At 30.8% G+C, this 21,977-nt stretch overlaps 1 protein-coding gene across 1 annotated transcript in view; it reads right to left on the reverse strand.

Annotated features, from left to right (window-relative positions):
• The window catches only part of LOC106472743 (exocyst complex component 1-like), a 47,679-nt gene that overhangs the window by 6,819 nt on the left and 18,883 nt on the right, over positions 1-21,977 (reverse strand). Inside the window, exons 4-6 of the mRNA XM_013933399.2 lie at positions 15,568-15,721; positions 7,403-7,548; positions 2,959-3,081 (exon numbers count right to left, since the gene is read on the reverse strand). Of these exons, the coding sequence (XP_013788853.2) occupies positions 2,959-3,081; positions 7,403-7,548; positions 15,568-15,721 (423 nt within the window). The remainder of the gene's footprint in view (positions 1-2,958; positions 3,082-7,402; positions 7,549-15,567; positions 15,722-21,977) is intronic.

Consider the following 21,977-nt stretch of genomic DNA (forward strand, 5'->3'; position numbering starts at 1 on the left):
ATTTAATAAATGTTTTGTTTTGATATACAAGTTGTTTCGGGTTTTTTGATCTAAAATACAGCAGTATTAATTTCTTATCGACCTAATATATAATGAATGAACAAATTTGTAAATTCATAAACAATGAAATAAGTTGTCAATATTTGAGTCCTGAGGTACAGAATGAGTTAAAATGCAGAAGCTTCCAAAAGAAGTTGTTAATGCAATTATTTTATAATGGGGGAATGTGTTCCTGGTGTCAGTCATCATGAACTCTATTAGAGGTCATTCTTGAATAGTTTATGAAAGATGAAATATTGTTCAAGGACTGCCATGGTTAGAGGTATAATAGTGGAGCAAATATGAGAAGCTAACACAAGATTGTGCAGTCCAGGTTGCTGCCATTAAACAAAATAACATTTATTGTTCTTTGGTTTTGCCTTTGAATCATGTACTGTGTGATTTTGCCTTTGAATCATGTACTGTGTGATTTTGCAAGATTTTGTAAACTGGTCAAAAACTTGTTTAGGTTTCTTCAAATAACATAATACTATATTTTGTAGCATCAACTAGCAGATGGGCTATTTTTAATTGCTTTATCAATATTACTCCCCAAATCTCTTTTTAGAACTGGACCGGAGTGCAAAATTAAAGTGGTAAAAACAGTAAAATACAAATTAAAAGTATACTGGTCACATTAATGAAACTGAAGAAAATTACAATGGATAGTACAGCTTGCTCTAATGCTAAATGATTAACAGATGATCCAGCATCATACATATTTCTAATTTCTATAGTTGTTTGAAATGATGTGCTTGTACCAAAACCAAATCTAGTCACATTGCAAATACGACCCTCAGATTGCGAGTCGAGCGCCCTAACCACCTGGCTATGCCGGGCCAGAAGCTTATTTAGGTTTACAAAGTACTGTAGGTGATGGCAAAACATTCTGATGGTTCAAATCCTTAGTTATTGAATATAATTTTTATGTTTATACTGTTGAAACAACTTACATAAATAAACTGGCTAACTGGCTACTAAATTATTTCTATTTGTAATCGTGAGGAATTTTAAATAAAAACATTATTACCATTATCAGTAATAATAAAATCACGTTTTCATTACTTGATTTACACAAAAATCAATGTGGAAATTACTGCATATTTAAAAAAAAGAAAAGAAAAAAACAACATGAGCACATGGTCATTTCAAAATTAGCATCTTGCCAAGTTGGGGAAATGGTTAGATTATTAAAAAATCCGTGCTGAAACTTACTGGCTAAATTATTTTTTTACCCAGAAAGTATTTGTTCCACAAAATGCACAAATAGCTACCATGATATGTCTATTATCTTAAACATAGGGTAGTTCAAAAATGACAAAAACTAACTATAATAGGACAATTAATCTTGTGAGAATAATCAATTAGTTAAATGTAATTATTGAGTCCAATCAATTAGCAAATTCCATTAATTGCTAAGCTCTATCTCTTCTCCTTGCAATAATCCCACACACATAAACAAGGAAATAAGGAGGGCATAATACAGTTATCCAGTGAAACAGTAGATAGGTTCTATGAAGAGATTTGATCAGACCCTGATACAGACAGAAAGTAGCATCTAGGTCTGAATTTAGCACATGACCTCGACCAGATTTAGTAAATTCTGGATGAAGAACATGTATTTATTATATACAAAATACACTACAGATGAGCAAGATATAAGGTATTTACATATTACACAAGAAGAAAGACAGAAGACTGTGGAATATGTAGGGGAAAGATTATTAAAATTGTCAAGTTTCACACATAAAACTGTCCCAGGAAGAAAGTCTGAGGATTTTGGAATATGTCTGAAATAAGCAAATCTTAATAATTATAATAATAAATAAAGCTAGAAATGTTAATTTTTTATACATAAAACTGACCCAGGAACCAGAACCAGAAATTTCACTTTTAATAATTAGATTTGATCCACAGAGAGAGACAGCTCTTTGGAATGTGTAGAAAAGAGTGAGAAAAAGTTAAACATGGTAATTTCAAGTTTCAAAACATAAAACTGAAATAGAAATTAAGTCAAAGGAGATCCACAGAGCACAAAATAAGAAAGTTGAATTTACTTCACACATTAAAATATAATCTGATAATGATATTATATGCATTTGATACTTAAAAAAGTTGATGAATAAGAAAGCACAATCTGTTTACAAAAATAACAGTGACTTTTTAATAGAAGCACTACGAATTCATCTGATTTAAATTTCATTAAAATTGGTTTAGAATAATAAACAAGTGACAAAGATTTGTATCACAGCATCAATATAATATAAATTCCTAAATAAGTGTTATCTGGAAAAGAGAATACAAAAATTGATGAGACAATTCTGTTACACAAAATATCAAAATTCACTGTACTACTATTTTAAACAACTTACATCATTGTTCTCATTCTTAAGCCTGCTAAAAATAATATTTTGACTACTTTTTTCATAATGCATTATTAAAGATCTTTCCATCAAAGTGAATGTTTAGAAGGTTACAAATAATCAGTTTAGATGTTGATTGATACCTACCAAGATTGAAGGATGAAACTTCTATTTTTTCCCATAATTACCAGATAAAGTAGTTCAAATTCAAATTACAAGCAGTGGAAAAGGCTGTATTTAATGAGGTTTACCAAACAAACAAAGTAAAAACTGGACAAATGCAATGGTTAATAAAGTTTATATATATGTATATATATATAGAGATACTAATCAATTAATGACCCTTAAGAAAATCAGTTTATATCTTTTAAAAGGTAAAAACCAGGCAAGTGTAAATTTTTTCATTGTTTTTTAATTCTTTGTGGAATTATGTAGTTTCTGTTTTTTCCAAAGAAAAACAATTTCCAATTCATATTATGACTTTTCTTGTATTAACAACTGCTCTGATTAGAAAAGTTTATTTTAAACATGTTCTGATAGCATTGTTACCACTCACTTCCTTGCCAGGATATTCTTTGATGACTTTCCTAAGTTCTTGTTTGTTGTAAGCCAACTGAAAACTGACTTCTTCCACTTTCACTCCTTGAGCTACTTTACTTTGCACTCCATCAAAAAAGAGCTGGAGAAAATTAGAAAATATATTATATGAATATATGAATTGTGCCACTAGCCTTAAAACATGTTATTTGTAATAAATTAATACTTTCACTATGGACATCTTTTTCTGCAGATATCACAAGGTTTTAGTGAGTTATATTTTAATTAAAGTATTTTATCATCATGGTACATGAATAAACTTGGCACCAAAATGTAGCTATCAATCCAACTTTTAATGTTATATAAGAATTAAGTTCTTAATTTTATAATGCAATATTAAACAAAATTCTCAATCACCCCTAATATGAGAATTGTGAAATTTGTTCTCTAGGTCTCCTTTCTTTTATTTACCACCCCTCCACAAAGTATAGAGTTTAGTGCAAACAACTTATTATAATATAGATATTATAGGCTTCAGACAAAAGTTTGAGTGAAGATAAATATCTCAGGACTGTTGTGAGAGTCAGACAAATTTGAGAAAATTGTGATCTGTTTAAGGTGATCACAGGTTCCAACATGAAACCCCACATGTCCAAAAGAGGGTCCAGTCATTGAGAATCTAAGTATACCTCTTCCTGGCAGTGATAAGCCAAGGCATAGTTATCCCTTCATGTAACTGATTAGCAAATCTCCAAGCATGAACAGCAATATCTGGAAAATGAGGAAGAACTAAGTAGTCACTTGCCATCCTTTCCACTAACAAGGAAGGAGTAGACTCAAAAGCAATAGAGGATAACCCCAAAACCTCAAAAACTTGATTAACCAACTGAAAAAAAGGAACAGGAGGTGATTGATCCAGATTGTCTTCTATCAAGACTGACCTGGTAAACCCCCCACGGACAGCCTTGACAAACAGCCCAACTGTTGACAAATGCCAGGTAGCATAGGTAGAATAGGGAAGGTCTAGTTAGCCTCCGTGGTGGAAACATTAACTCGGGAATTCATGCCTGAGAAATGGCAATGTTTTGTTTGTTTGTTTGAATTAATGAAATTAAACTAAATTTTCACTGAAATTGGCATTGAAAGTTGCAACTGAAAAACGTTAATAATCACAGGGCTCCTGTGAAACCCATGTCAAATACTTTGTTGAGAAAATGTGATAACATTATCTGAATGAAGTGCTTATGTACAGTACCTGGATAGAGGGTGTATTGTTGTTGGTGGAGAGACTGGAGCAAGTGAGTTCAATGATTAGATGGGAAAAAACGAAGAAACCTTGACGGTCGAGAAATGGCTAAAGTGTTAGCGGATGGTAAGTATGTTTTGGAAGAAGTATTTTTATTCTTAATATGAATATCACCTTGCAGACTGACTTCATAAATTCACAAATGTTTAATAAAAATACTTTATTAGAGAATTTAATATTTTGTGTATAGAAGTTTTTTCATATTTACTAAAAGCCTGCCAAATTTTGTAAAGATACAAGAAGTAAATTTGGAATTATAGTAATAAACATAAATTCTCCAATACAGGATCATTCCAATGGACCTACTGTGTGCATGTAAAAATAACTGTATGGGTATTAACACATTTGAACAGTTCTATATTGTAGGCTCAGATTCTGTCTGTTTTTAAAAACAGACAACCTATATTTATGTAAAAATTACAGATCAATGACTGTTCAAACTTATCCTACTTAACGTTTTAGAGTCATCAGATAGCATTTATAGAAAACCTAAAACTTTTGCTTATGCATTAATATGTTTCTTCCAAGTTATTATCAAATAAATCTACAATGGTTATCTATACAGAAATAGTTAAATCTGAAACTGATAATGGAAGTATTAGTGTAGAAATATCTAGAGATTTGATACACTTTTGAGAGTGTAAGATAGACAATCTTTATGACAAATTTTAAACTATATCATATGAGAGCACTAATCTGGCTACAAAATTGCTTAAGCAGAAAAAATAAAAAATGCAAATTCTGAATCATTGCTGTTTAATATTACATGTGGTGATACAACATTGGGCTTTACACAATTTCTTGGTGAACTACCTTACATAACTATATGTTTACTCAAAAATACAAAATAGAACTGTGTGTAGATTATATGTTTATTGTTTGTTTTTTTGAATTTCGCGCAAAGCTACACGAGGGCTATCTGCGCTAGCCGTCCCTAATTTAGCAGCGCAAGACTAGAGGGAAGGCAGCTAGTCATCACCACCCACTGCCAACTCTTGGGCTACTCTTTTACCTACGAATAGTGCGATTGACCATCACATTATAATGCCCCAACGGCTGAAAGAACGAGCATGTTTGGTGTGACGGGGATTCGAACCCGTGACCCTCAGATTGCGAGTCGAGTGCCTTAACCACCTGGCCATGCCGGGCCAAATTATATGTTTAATTTCTAATGAATACGGATTTTTTGAAACAGTTAAATAATAACCTAAGAGTTTAATCAGAATGGTTTCAAATAAATTAGAATTAAATGTCATAACACAGTGTTTTTGTATTAAAAAAAAACATCAACAATAGTTCAATAAAGAACTGTATTATATTCAAATTATAAAAATTAGCTAAAAATAATTAAATATTTAGGTACAACATTTTATTAACATTCAAACTGGCAAGAAAATGTTTTTCATATCAGGTCATTTGTTTCAAAATATACTTTACAAATACTGTAAATATGACTTCTGATTTAAGAAAAATTTAGTAAAAATGTTAAGCCTTTCTACCAGAGCCTATTTACAACTCTTGTTGAACGAAGAAAAAATTTTACACACACTACCTAAAGCCATACATCTTATTGTCAGCAAATGAAATCAACTTCTAGATATAATTATAAAACTAGAAGCACATATTTTAAAATATTCCATATAGATCTCAGGAAAAAGAAACTTGGGAATAATATAAGTGAAGCATGAAGTAATATTAACCATAGAGTAATGGCTGTTTTTGCTACATTAACCTAGAAAATAAAAAAAGAAGGCAAGGACGTTCTGCATAAAGTTGACTATTTCTGCTTTTCTGAATTATTCATTGAGTTAAGAAAAAAAGATAAGCAACATGAAAGAAAACTGCAAAATAACAATGATTATGCAAAACAATAAAACAAATAAAAAAAAACTGAAAAAATAACAATGATTATGCAAAACAATAAAACAAATAAAAAACTGTGCCCTAGAGGCATGTTTGGCTATCAAAAGGTTAATTTAATGTATAAAGCATTGGCCTAATGGAAAACTAATCTATATACTACTAAAACTCTGAGATTGCTTGTTTGTTTGCTTGTCTGTAATTAAATACAGCAAAAATGGTGCACAACAGTGCCATATTTGTAATGAAATGAGAATAGAAACAGAATATAAGTTTTGTTAAAATCGGGCCACGGGTTACCTAGTTAGCGCCATTTTTCAGGTCACTTTTATGAAAATTTCTAGCATGAGTAATTTTACATCACACTACCGTTCACACTCTTTACAAAACTTCTTTGTTCAAATCTATTTCCCTGTCAATGTTCCCATCTTCATTAAAAGGCGTAAGCTGACAAAAACAAGATCTTGAAGAATTTCTCAATAATGTGCCTTGGTTATGTTAGGTAATTTGAAAAAAAAATAAAGTGTTACTGTTTCTTATTTGTAAAAAGTTTAAGAGGAAAGACCACAACATAATGAACTAATTCATCACAATATCTGAAAACTCTGACTTCACTTATCTGAAAAATGAAATGGTCTTTCATTTTACTCCTGATCAACAATCAAATATCTTTTCTTGAATTATGAATAATATGAATGGATCGAAAGATTTAATTAAATTATCTCCAAATAAACCTTAATTTCGGTCCAATATTGAAATTAGCTTGAATTTTTCATAACCTCTGAATAGTGGGTGACCCAACAGGTCAAGGGTTGTCTAGTATTCATTATAGTTCAGAATTTATTAAGTTAATCTTCACAAAATGTCACAAGTTTTTAGTCAACAGTACAAGTCTGTTATATGCAAAAAATAAGATTAAAGTTTTTGTACTAAAAATATATATGTGAAATACCAAAGATAATTTCATTCAGACTCTGAGAAGTCAGGGTACACAGTGATGTTCATGTGAAGAATAAAAATACTTTTGTCTATCTTGAATTTGAAAAACAATTCACTAAAATAGAATATTTTAAATGTTTGAAGCAAAATAAGATCATGCACCTAACACATTTCCATTTATATATAAAGTAGGAAAACCTTACACTATCTTGCATATAATGAAATAAATAATAATATACATATAATGTTCTACATTACATATAGTAAAAAAGGACATACTGTTACAGTTATTTGCACATTGAACATTCTAAGATGTATACTATTAGTACTTATAATATTTCACTTTGCACATACTTACATTTAGCTTCTCTAATGGTCTTCCAAAATATTTTGTGACATAAGCCTGTAGAGCATCTTTATATTTCTGCTGTGCATCTTTTCTCTCAGCTTCCAAACACATGATTTTCAGTTGGTATAACAATGTGTACAGATGGTGAAAATTTTCTATAAAAGTAACCCACAAATACCATAATACAACAACAGAAATATATCTACATATTTATATCTCTTTCCTAGATAATCCAGTAAAACTGTTAAAAATTACTTAGCAAACTAACAAGAATCATATCACAAAATGTTACTACATTTAACTGTACAAATAAAGATTTTTGCAGTTAATTACCACACCTTTGCAAAAAACAAAAACAAAAATAAAACACATTCATAATCAGGGCATTTATTCAAACATTCTTAAGACAACTGTGTTAGTAATGTTTATGAGTAAAAATATTTACTGAGTATGGACTTGACAGAAATATCATGAAAAAAATTGCACTTGGAATATTTAGGTTACATTTTACATGATATAAAAGATTCTCTATAGACTTGTAAACAAAGTCTGGTTAAATGTGAATGAAAACAAGTTTCTCTAAAAATATTTAGAAACTGTAGTTTCAAAATATTCAGTTTAAGTTTTAGTAAACTTTGACACAAACAAAATGATAACATTTTCAGAACTCTAAAGTCCATATCAGTTACTACCTTATTAATCTACATATGTACTCATGAACAATGTTGCATTAACATGAAAATTTAAAGGTCAAGTACATTTCTAACATTAATCCACTATATTTTAGGTTCTTGAAATGTATGTAACATTTCCATACATCTTATTTATATGCAATTCTATAATTTTACACCTTATTTAGAAGTTTGTTCCATAAATCTTCAATTTAATAAGCTTTCAGTTTAAAAAACTTGCCTGTGGGGGAAATATACTAATAAGTATATTTCATATGAATGAAACATCACATTAATATGTACTACATAAACTACATGTTTTAAACTGTTCATGATGGCTTTCATTACCAATTAGTCAAGGAACCTATGATAAACAATGCTATTTTAAAACTATGGTTAACTTCAAATACAGAAATGATTGAGAAGGTGGAAATTAGGGAACAATGATATTTTCGTTACAAATTTCAAAAAAGCAAATTTTGAAGGAATGCAACAAGAATTATCTGTTGTGAATTGGGCAGCTGAGTTATTTGGAGACATTGATCAGATGTGAAGTTTTTAAAGATAAATTTTTAATATTCAAGGTAAACATCTTCCTTATAGAAAGAAAAGGGTAGCTGCAAGTAAAAAAACCAGATTGGCTCACAAAGAGTTTAAGAGATAAAAATTTAAGAAAAGCAACATAAATTTAAGAAATTTAAATTGACTGGTATGACAGGAGATTTAAAAGATTATAGAAGATGAAGAAAGTTGGTGAACAGGAAATTAGGACATCAAAAAGGGTGTATGAGAAAAGATTGGCTGAAAATGTCAAAATTAACAGTATACTTTAATACTAAATACTTTAAGGGTAAACACAATGTTAAAATCCTGGTAGGGCCCTTGAGGGATGATAAAGGAAGGCTAGTATCTAATGGTTATGAGATGGCTGGGTTATTAAATTTTGCTTTTTCTTCGGTTTTTTACTAACAAAGATTTAAGCAATATTCCACATCTTGAACAGTTGATAAATGGAAATGAGATCAAACAAGATGACTGCATTAATTCTGAGTTGATTAAAAAAAAATGGAAAGTTTAAAAAAGATTAGGCTTCTGGGCCAGATAATGTTTGCTCAAGGGTTTTGAAGGAGGTTAAAGGTTGGATATGTGAGTCACTTATTACTATTTTTTTGTCAGTGTTTGAATAGTGGGCAGGTACCAGAGGATTGGAAGTTAGCTAAAGTAACTCCTCTTTTCAAGGGAGGTGATAAAAATTGTCTCAGTAATTGAAGACCCATTAGACTTACATCAGTGGTGGGAAAAGTTTTAGAAAGTCTGTTAAAAGATGCTTTGCAAAGTCATTTAACAAAGTATAGAATTTTATTTGATAGTCAACATGGTTTCACTAAGGGAATATCTTGCCTTACAAATCTTTTGCCATTCTTTGAAAAGGTTACTGCTTAAGTAGATGAGGGTAGGGGTGTAGATTTGGTATATCTGGATTTTCAGATGTAAAAAATATCCATGGTAAATCAATCTATAATGATGAACATTCTATGTAAAGCCCATTCATTTGCTAATTTATATAAACTCTTATGGTAAATCTACAGTGATGAGTTTTCTCAAACAGTACCTTAAATCATCTTTTCTAAGGAATTAGTAACTGAACCTCTAAGAATTGTGGTAGAATAGCTTGCACATTCTTTCTTTACTTGTATTAACTTTTGTAATTTTCTTTTCATATCACTTGTTTTATAACATAATATGTTGTTATATGATTATCTGTTGATTATTCTTTGTTTTGTAGTTTGGATGATAAGTGTGTAAAAGTGTTCTAGAAGCACAATTAGTACTACGTCTTAGAAAATTTATAGAAAAGTTTTCAGTATATAAATTTTTGAGAAATTAGAAGATATTGTAATTAGTTTGTGATTATCTGTTATAACATCTAAATTTAGAGGTTTACGCTTACACAAAGTTCAGTTCAAGACCATGAGAATATGTTGCTACCTTGTGAAGAGCTGGGTGCAGGAGGTCATGTACAAGTACAAGACACGTAAACCTAGTAAAAATATTTGTTTCCATTAAACAATATTAAAATTCTTACTGCTGAAGGCAAATACAGATAAAAACTAGAAATTTTTCATATTCTGATTAGTAACTTGGATCAATGCAGAGGTACAAATTAACTTTTTTATATAGCAGCTGGACTTGAAATTGCGCAGCAATTTAAAATGTGTCAGCAAAATATAAACTACCAGAATTTGTATGGTATATTAATGTGTGAACAGTTAATATTGATGATTGTAATGTAATGTGATTCATATTTACTTAAAAGTATTAAAAGTTTTAATTTCAATTAGTCTAAAAATGGGTGTAAAAATTGTCGAAAAAAATTATTAATTGTTTTCCCTTTAATTTCTTAATTTTAACTTTGAACAAAATTAAAAATTAAGCTTTTATACAAAAATAAAACTGCTGATAAATAACTAGAGTATTTAATGATACAACCACTTCACCTTTCCTAATTTTAAATGTCAATTTTGATTTAATGAATGTCTAACAAATCAAGGCAACCATCAAATTTGTAAAAGTTAAGATGGTATAGGTACAAAATCCTATCTATACAAATATTTCTGAGTGAGTCTGTAAAGTAATGTCCTCTTTTCAGAAAACTATTTGCTGAAAAGACTGATAACTAATTAGCTATTAGCTTTTACAAGTTATTAGTTTATGTAATAAAACATTTACCAAAAACATCATACCTCTTTTTTTTTTTCAATTTGAGATGCTAATTAAACAAAAATACATACATATATAGATATTGCCAAGCAGAGTTTAAGCTTTTTACTGAGGTCATCATTAGGTATAAAAAAAAATTACAAAATTTGGGCACAACAGAAAATATAAGCATTCAAAATAATGATTTAATTGTTTGAAACATGAACAATATTACTCGCTATCTAGAAATATTATCATTGGCAGAGAGAAAATGGAATTAAACATATTTATTCTTTTAAGTAAACATTCTATTTATAAAGTTGTTTGTTGGTAGATTATTTTATTGAAAATGTTTCTTTGAAACATATCAAGTATATAAGAAGTTTGATAAATTTAAAACAGAGAAGATTTGTTTTATGGATAGCCTTTCTTTGATTAGACATTCAAGGTTGAAGTTATTAGTAAATATAATAGTGAATCGCAAATGAGTTATCAGATGTCAAGTTTCACATCTGACAGTTTGGATTACTAAAGTGGATGGCCTTAAATGGGTGCTACCTTATCTAAGTGATACTTCCATATGCTCATGGATGTGGACATAAAAATATGTTTTAGGTTTTCCAACATTGGTGGCCTTGCAGATGTGGTATATGAAATTACCACGTGTTTCTATTTACCTGTAATATTACGGTACATATTCTGAAATTATCACTTATGTCATATATGAATGGGTTTTACATAGCACATGGTCAAGAAAGATGTTAAGCTTATTTCAATTCTAGCCTCCTTTGTCAGTCTCTATGATACAAAAGCTGTTGGGATCATGAGTGATGTTGCTGTAACATTGCCAGTTGTGCAAGAATGTTGAGAGCAGAGTCCTCCAATGGTGGGTCAGGTGACATCTTAATATAATAACCTCCCTTATTTTCAAATGTGATTGATCTAGAGTGACATAGGTAGTGTACATGTTCTTTGTTCTGTGCACAGTCTCTTTCTTTTCCCAAACTCAGTCAAAGTCAGAAAACCCAGAATTATTTCATAATGAATATCTTGTAGAATTTTCTGTTATTCTCAGATGTATCTCATTATTCAAAGGTTAATCAAGTTTCAGTTGAATGTATCACAGAGTGGATAGGAAAGGGAAATTTTTGGTGTTATGACCACAAAATATTTTTTTATGAAATTTTCTGCTGACTTGAATTGAAATATTGTGTTGATAAGTTAAAAAATGTTTCATGTTTGAGGAAATAGTATTTTCCACAACTAACAATCTTAAAACCAAGATAGAGATTTGTTCACTGAAGGGAGACTGTCTTACAAGAGTTTATCAGGTCTAAGAGAAGTCTGTTCCTGGATGTTTGACTTTCACCAATATTGGAAAGGTCTATGATTGCTTTCTTGTTGCTGCTACATATGCAGGAAAGAGAGATGCCAAAATCTGGTACACTTAAAATGGCTGGGTGAGACCCTTCCCCCCAAGGATCAATCTCAGTGGAAAGGGAGCACTGAAAACTGCCGGTTATAGAAGGTAGTGTGATGTCTGGAAAATCTGAGACTGAAAAGGGCAGCCTGTATAAAACTTGCAGGCTTTTATAATATTGGAAGTGCCATTAGTGGATAACAGAGCAGTGATGAGCCTCTCCTAGCAAGAAGGTACACTACAGAAAAATACATGTATCATAATGAAGCCTGGGGATGTGCAGATCCAATGAACAAGCTGTTGAATGCACCTAAGAGGAAGGGCCTGCTACTCGTCATAATGTCAGAGACCACAAATACACTCACAATGCTTTAACCACAATGTTCATGATGTATCAGCCTGATGTTCTCTGAGAATTCATGGGATTATGATGCCCTCATAGGTCCCTGTGAGTAAGGCTAAGCACATTTTTCAACATGTTGTTCTGATTGTATGGATTTAATTGAGTATTACCTTGAATATATACTTATGTCAATGCAGCATGGCATGCAAGTATAGTATGAAGTTTTTGTATTCCTGTTTTAATATAGTATTATTAAAAATTAGTCAGTTATTCTGGTATATAAAGTTCTCACACTAGATTTCATAAAGAAAGTCATTAAGTTCTTTTTTTTTTCTAGCTGCCTTTGTTTTTTGTCATTCTCATTAGGTAACACTTGGTCTGTCTATTAGAGGTAAGCCTGTAATGCTGTATATTAAATAGACTGGTATATTGAACAATAGAATTTGGAGAGAAAACAGCTTACAATCTTTATTTGATAAAGACTGTTGATTTTAACTTGCATTGTGTCCAGCTTCTATTTCATTCTCATGAGCTAAAGTCAGTTTCAGAGAAATTCAGAACCACTGAGTGATAAACATCTTGTTGAATCTGTGTTATTCAGCAGATCTATCTTGGCATTCCAGATAAAATCAGTTTTACCTGAGGATACTGTATGAGTATTCATTATGTAAATAAGCTGTTTTTTGAGCATATAATTGGAAGACGATTATATACAAAAGGAATTAGGCATGCTGCAATGAACAAAATTCTGAATAAAAGATGTTCATCATATACATTTTACACAAGCAGCAATGTTTTGCTGCTCTTAGTGAAAGTGTGGCAACCAATTGCTCAGGTCAGGGAGTAATAGCTGCATTTCCATATTGTAAATTAAAATATTGTGAAGACTCATGCAGATTAATGGCAGTCTCATCATACTGATGGTTTTCTCTCTCTTATGTATAGTTTTGTTTAATTTAGTGCTATAAACAGAATCTTGGATTGTTCTTTCTTAATTTTGAATATTTTCACTGATGAAGTGATTTGGATAACTAACAGATAAAACCTTCTCACATATTAAGAAATTAGTCAATTTTATATAGATTACAAAAGCAGTCACAATAACCTCACAAAACATAATGAACAGTTTTAATATATCCAACCTATTCACATATGTACCAACACTACAGATACCTCAACAGCAACTTGACAGTGATAAAACTCTCAAGGAACACATCCATCTGAATGTCTTGAAGCTAACACCCTCAAAACAGCCATTCTAATACCCAGGATTTGACTGAGGTATGTTGATGATATATGTATTAATGATATGGTCACAGACTACATACAAGATTCAATAATTCATGAACCACCAAAATAGACAGCATCAAATGATACAATATACAATAAGAGTAGAAGTAGATAACAAACTTCCATTCCTAGACATGATGATTACCAAGATAGACATCTCATATAACAAGGGAGTTTACAGGAAACCCAAAGATATTGATACAAATCTCTACTATAAATCGAACCACCCCAACAGTGTAAAGTACGAAAGCTGCCTAGTTTCCAGAATGAACAAGATTTGTATTAGAGAAGGTGTTAAAAAAAGGGAAAATACACTTGATAATAGATATCCTAAACACTTGATAAGAGAAGATAATATGAAGAGTAGGCAAAAAGAAAATTACAGACACATGGTTATATGAATACATAAGCACCATATGGTCAGAACAGTATTCAGACAACACAACACAATTGCAGCTGATACATTTAAAGATCCAGTCAAGAGCAAAACATCATTTCCAACATGTGGACTGCAATACATTAAAGAAACAAAACTACCCAAAAGTTAAATTCAAGAGCATAACATACATACAAGACTCTCTAATACCAATATATCTGCAACAAAACAGAATAGTACCAAAATATCTGATAACACATTCAGTTAACCTAGTATAAAATTAAAGTCTTCAAAATTCATCTTGAAAACATTTAGATAGTTAACAAATTAGTCTTTCTATCAGAGACCAAGTACGTACACACACTAAATAATAATAATACTTAGGAAATCTCCTTAAGTTTTATCTTATATAACCCACCCTGGAATATATTAGCATATAACAAACACACAAAGGAGAACTTTATCCCTTGAGGTAAAAATTATATTTTTTCTTAACTTTGGCCTTTTCTCATTTCAGAAAACTGTTGCAAAACCTCAAGATAAAATAATTTTGGATAAATCTCATACTTAAGTGCACTATTAAATGTAATATCATCCAACTTTAAGAATATCTAATGGCACTAAATACTTCTTTAGTTTTCTGTTTAAACTACTGGACATGAACAAATGCAGAAAATATTAAGTATTTCTAAATGAGGTACCATTAATTTCATTACACATTAACTTATTAGTTTATTAAATATTTTTTTAAACAACCTTTCACAATGTAAATTTGGTTTTAATATGTAGGAAGAAAAAAAAAACTCACTTGGTGAATTTCTTTCAGAAAAAAAAATTACACAAATTAATGAAAACTAATAGTACTATCTAAGCTAGAAATTCTGCTGCAAAAGCTATTTGAACCTCATGAGATATTATTAGGATTACAGCCAAAAATACTGCTAAAAGCAAGGATAACAAACTGCTGAGTCAATGCATTCTAATTATACTATGCTTTTTGTTTTTTCAGAACACTGTATCCACCTAGTTATACTGGTATATTAAATTAGCTACATAAATTACAGGTTTAAATTTACACTATACTACTAATTTTTAAATAATGACACAAAAGTCTGAAACTAAATTAGTGTGCTATCCAGCATCACTGGTAGTAGCAGAACAACAACCATGCCACATACACAGTATGGAAAACACAAAAATTAGTAGACACTTATTCTTTCACACAAAAAAAAAACCAATACAAAACATTTCCTACAGTTTGCCAAATCAAAAGTTTCAGAAATACTCAGGAATTACTGCTTCAAAACTATGCCAGTAATTATTTTATCTTAAAGATAAGACTAAAAGCAACTGTTAAACCAAAAATGTTCTTACCCATCAAAACAACTTCTTGTGGAGTCTTCAGATGTTCAAGAGCAATTCTATTGATTGCATCAACCATAGCATGAACTAATTTAGTGTACCATTTATCCAGATCAGCATGTCTCTCAGAACCTTGAAATATCTTCTCGGCCTGGCATGAGAAGTTCTATAAAAATATCAAAACATTTTATTAAACATCAAAAGACTGATGAGTGCAGAAATGTTACCTGCTCTGAAATCACAAAAAATAAGACTAACAAATTACATGTATTTTAGCCTATCCTACCTCTGAAATATAAATAGTTATCATACTATAATAATTTCTATGTTATAATGAATTTATAAGCTCACTTCATAAGAACAATATACATGTGCTAAAGCAGTATCCTAATGCAAGTTATGTAGCCAAAGACAACACACTTAGTTACTACATTTGGTTTATGCTAAAATCTCAACTATACGAAAATAATGCCACCATAAAGACTAATGACTAGAGTAAAGATGCACTGATAGTAAGATTTTCCCAGATATCTGGTAATAGCTATTCAACTGGGTTTGATAACAGCTAGATTAATAGCAAAATTGAATGGGTATTCAAGATATGCAAATAATGAATTCATACTAATGCTTATATATTAGAACTTTAAAATAACTACAAAGTTAATAATGTAGGAAAAGTTTTTATTTTCATGCTTTTACTGGATGAATACTACAAGTATAGCATTCAATTCAGGATTCCATTTTGATGTGCCATTGGGCCCACCCATGACCATTTTGGTGGGTCAATATGCAGAAAATGTGGGAAAATACAGAACACACATACTTTATCAATAACTACTACTTAAAGTATTCAAATTATGTTATCGATTGTATCAATAACAGCTGTTGTTGGCTGTCAACATTCAAGTTTAATTTTCAAATAAAAAACGTGCAATACTGCCACAGTTAACTCTCTCCCTACGAGCTCAATCCCAGGGATGACCTCATAACCATTTCATGCTTGTTATAGTTTTGATACTATAAGTTTTAATACAGTATGTAATTTTTCACAAAATTATGCAGTTTCTCAGTAAACATTGCAAGGCTTTCATACACGAAACATCAGATTTTGTTTTACTAAGTTCTAACATTTTTTAAATAATTTTAAATAATTAAATAATGCTTGTGCATTTTTTCTTTTTTGAATGTTGATTATCCAACATGTAAAGTAATTTTGGTTTTTAAGATTAAAAATACTTTAATGCATCAGAAAATTGTCAAATTTCACATGCAAAGTATCTATAACCTCCAGATAATTATCAAACGTTTATTTTTAGAAAACAATTTTATATTTTATCTGTTATTTTTACTACTGTATCTCTGTATAGGTTTTGTCGATTTGACAAAGTAACCACCATAAAAAATTAGGATATAGATATAAATTAAATTTTTTTGTGTTCCCGAATGACTACAAATTATAACACAAAACCACAGATGTTTAACCTAAATAGTTTAAATCTCATAACATTATACATATATATATATTTATTTATTATTTTTATTTTATTGGCCTTTCAGCCATGTCTGACTAATGATGCAATGACAAGGCACATGTGTATTCATTACCATATCCAACAGTATAAAACTGGCCTTTACAAAATGACCTGTCTTTGGTTTGTTCTAGTGGACCAGTATTCTGTAAAATACAGTCACATTTCAGTTATAATGCATTACATATGTGTGTGTGTATATATATATATATTATTACTATTTATAAACAACTTCTTAAATTTAAGTTATTTTTCTTAAAATAAAGAACAGTAAATAAAGAAATATAGAAAACAATAATCTCTACTACTTATGATTGAAAAGAAGAGATATACCTGGCATACTGTACCTTGCATAATTTTGCACGTGGAGGATGTAAAACAAAATAACTTTTTAGGTTTTAGATATGCATTTTGAAATAACAATATCAATAGAATATCATAGAATTCCACTGTAATTTATCAGGCTTACTAACTAAACTGTATTTGTGTCTAAAAAAATATTGTTTTTCAAACAACATTTTCACTTACCCTTTCCTTCCAAGATTGGAGACAAAAGAAATAATATTAGGAAATTCCTACCTTCAGGAGGCTGAGAAAACCACATGGGGGAAATTCTGAGTTTTTGATTGGTTATAAACACCTGACAGAGTGAAGCTGATGTATGTAAGCAGGTATTTACAAAAATGGAAGAGGTGGGCAGGCCACTGTGTTTGATTTGCTAAATATATGGATATCTCAGAAAATAGAAAAGATATGAGGTTATTATTTTATATTCTAGCTTGAATCAGTAATTTGAGTTTCTAATTTGTAAGAAATTATAGACTTTGTATTTGGATATCACAAACATCTAATTTGAAACAAAGCTATATTCAACATACTACATGACACACAATAATCAATATTTAGAAATTTTTGTTTTAATGTTTACTTTTAAATTAAGAAATTAACTAATGTGTAATACTAAATTTGAATTATAATCTACAATTTGATACCAAACTTATTAACATACATTTATTAAATAGTAGTTCAATAACATTTTTAATATAAATCTACAAATGTGATGTCATGCCCTTTGACCCCTGACCAAAGGAAAACCCATACCAATAGGGTTAATTGACTTTCCAGCTTTTTGTTTGTTTGTTGGTGTTTTTGATTTGATATAAGTGTGAAAGACAGAAAGAGAAACATATAATCACAGACATAATTAAATTCTAGCATTTTATTTATAAATCCAGGGTGGTTTCACTGTTTTGAACTCTACCATATCATTACTTCTTACAAAGAATGAAAGCAAATACATCAAAATACAGTTAGACTAACATATTATTTTGTTTGAAATATTGCCTGATGGCTTAAGACAACAACAACAAAAGAAATGTGTGGGGCAATGAATCTTCAGTCACTGTTTACTCAATGAAAACTTGCCTCTTGCTGGTTCTGAAATTAAATCTGGTAGTCCTATCTAAAACTGTAAAAGACAACAGGTAAAAATTACCATTCTAGAATATAAGTTGCCTCTTGTTTGCTAATAAAGCATTACAAGCTCAATATTATCAAGCATTGAGCTACATGTTAAAATTTGCATAAGTAATGGAACATCATTAGATTATTGAATAACGGAATGTTTATTTATGAAAATATATGCAAACATTTTTAAGCCTAGTTGTGTGTTCAAGAGAAACTTGATATTTTCAGAAACAATTAAATCCTAGCATTTACTGTAGTATTAACATGTTTGGGAATTCTCCTCTGTGGTACTTAATGATCAAGGACCAAAGAATACACATTTTGACCTGTAGGTAGCCCTCACAACAGGCTGTGGTCTTCAAATCTTTCCATTCCTCTCTGGTTTTGGTAGAATCAATTATAATCCAGGCAGTCATCATCACATCACTAGTTTGTCTTGATTTTGGAGCACTAGACTTGGCTATGAAAGTGTTTGTCTTGTTCTTCATTGCCTTTTTTTGATCTATCTTCCTTTTGCAGACAAAAAGAGATATTGGTCTAAAATGAAAAACACTGTAATATAGTGTTATACCCGAGTCCTCTGTTGGAAAACATGAGTGGAGATTCTCTATTAGTTTTTAAATGAAGACTGTCTTCATGTTGTCTACATTGCACGAGCCTTCAAGAACATGCTGCTACTTGTACAACAGCTTCCCTAACTTAGAGTCCAACTGTACATGTTCCTTGAGTTCCTTCAGATAGCAAGGAACCTCAGTGCTACCATCTTTCATTTTCATCAAGTTATTCTCACAGACATCAACTTAAACCTTCAGAAAGGACACATATACATCCATCTTCTGGAACACCAAGCACAGCTTGGAGACTATTGTAAGGATCTCCATCAGAAGATAGATTGTTGCAACAAGGACATATTTTTATATCTTTTTCAAGAACCCTTTTGCTTTTGGATTTTTGACTTCTGTACTTGAAGTAAGTGATCAAGGCATAAAGAGGACAGCTTCATAAACAACGATCCATCTCACTTCCTGATCTTCACTTGAGGTAAATCAAGTACCTTTTGTATTTCCTGCAATTTTTCTGTGTGGATGGCAGACACCTTGAAATAGTAAAACAGGATAGTGAGAACCTCTTCGTATTTCACTTGGTATGGAACTGATTTTGAAGATTGGGATGTTACAAGAGCTAATTTGTAGGCAATACAATGATAACCAGTCATTGTGGATTTTCATTCAACAACACACCTGTCACGCCATTTTTATGGATGCTCATGACACTTGCTCGATTGTTTCCAAAACACATGACTTTTGTCATATGTACACTCCTTTTCTTAGATGCTGCTTTTCAGTTTGAGGAACTTCAGGAGCTATTCCATTTGGTATTTACAAATCTGCAGAAAAGATAGTGGAGGCTTTGAATAAATCTGGGTCTAAGAGCCTGATGTAAATGACAAGTTTTTTAAGCAATGCTATGTCAGTGTTCTTATCAGCAAATACACTGATAAAAAGGGATTTCCAATCTGACTGTCTAAATCCTTCAAAATGACTGCAGCAAGGCCCTGAAAAAAAAAACACTGGACATAGCTTCTGATCCATATGTAGTAGCCTCACTAAATTCCAGACTGTCAACACCTGGGCATTTCACTTCAGATAATATGTTCATCAAATTATCATACTTGTGCAGTGGGAGATTTTCTTTTACCATCCACTAAACTGTCATACGGTCAATCAGAGAGAGCCTTTTCTTTTTCGGAGAAGATTCTGCTAATGGCTTTCTCAAGATCACCTTGCATCTTCTCTGCTTCAACTGCAGTTTTATAGCCACTCTGAGCAGCATGACATGTCAAAGTACTTGTTCTGAAATTATTGGTGCCATTCGTAAAGGAATTGTCTTTTCTTGTTAGATTCTTAATGATACTGTAGCCAGGAACATTTAGTAAGTCACTTCTACTGGAAATGGTGGGCACCCTGTCCATCTTCAGCATTTTCACCAACACTGTTGCTTTTCTCAGTCTATTCACAGACTTCAGTGTATGTTTGAACTTCATCTGCACAAAAAACTTGGGCAAATAAAAAATTCATTTATTATAATTAATATGACAGGAACTTGCACAAACTCTTCTGACTGCAAGTTGTCAAATTGATGTCAAACAAGTTGCTTTGACTTTATGGCTACATTATGAAGCAAATCCTTTCCCCTACTTAGTGAAATCTCACTTGGACACCCATACCCATGCTCCACTCTGAAAAAACAACAACAAAGCTTTTCAACCCACACTTTTGAGGTCCAACACCATTCCCCCCCTCGAAAAATTAATAGAAGGAAAAATAAAATACAAAAAGTAACAGAATTTAAATGAAATGACACATAAATAACACTTACCCCTACTAAATTAGGACTTCCTCTTATCTTGTCCTTTCTTTCTATACTTCCAAAATCAAGACTAATTGCCAAATACTTCAAAACAGACACATGCACATATACTAAAGTCTAATAGGTTAGTTGACAAGAACAGGTGGGTTTTGACAATGAGCTGTTACCAGAAGAATTCATTTATAATAATTTGTAATTAAATCATAAATTAAAATGATACTAAAGTCAGTGATCGAAAGAGTTTAAAATTTTCATTTGCTCAAAGGCAAGTGAACCATCATAGCTGACTTGCCTACAGCAGATTCAGCTTGCATGAACTATTCAACAGGAAGTAACTTACTTTGCACCATATTCTAAGGAAATAGCTGCATGGTTTTACTCCATATTTCTGAAATGCACATTTTTTTATTTTCAACCACCCTTATAAAATTGTCCCGAGTTTAACGTAAATTACACATTTATAGTAAAGTATACCATTGCTACACAGAAACTTATTATAGGAAATCCATAATAATGGAACTTATAAATTAGAGAACCAATTCATTATACTGAAGACTTAGTTTCATTTTCTACAAAATTTTCCATCTCTTACTTATAAATTTTAAATTTTACTAGCCAATGAACCCATACAATACATAGTGTGAGGTTTTATGTTATAAAATTTTATTATCATTCTTGCTTCATGCAATAAGGTTTCTAACCTTATTACCTCACCCCCATGGTTACAGTTTCTAAATAGACAATCAAATTATTGTTCTTTTACAACCAATTATAACATTATTTTGATCTTGTATTTTATATTGTGCCTAATTATCATTATAGCAAATATATGATTTGGAAATGAAATTTTCAACAGTTATGAATATAAAAATGTTTTTGTTCAGAATAATGTAACTTAACAACATCTCACTTAATATAAGTGCATCTATCTTGAAAGTATGTGTAAAGAATATATACAGAGATTGTAAATACTATCAATACCACTAGTAGCCACCCCTACTGACTGGAGTTATGAAATCTATGCATTTTATTAGAAAAATAATTTGACACATCTGG

Source organism: Limulus polyphemus, unplaced genomic scaffold (genome assembly GCF_000517525.1).
Source record: "Limulus polyphemus unplaced genomic scaffold, Limulus_polyphemus-2.1.2 Scaffold5574, whole genome shotgun sequence".
In the NCBI taxonomy this organism is placed as follows: domain Eukaryota; kingdom Metazoa; phylum Arthropoda; class Merostomata; order Xiphosura; family Limulidae; genus Limulus; species Limulus polyphemus.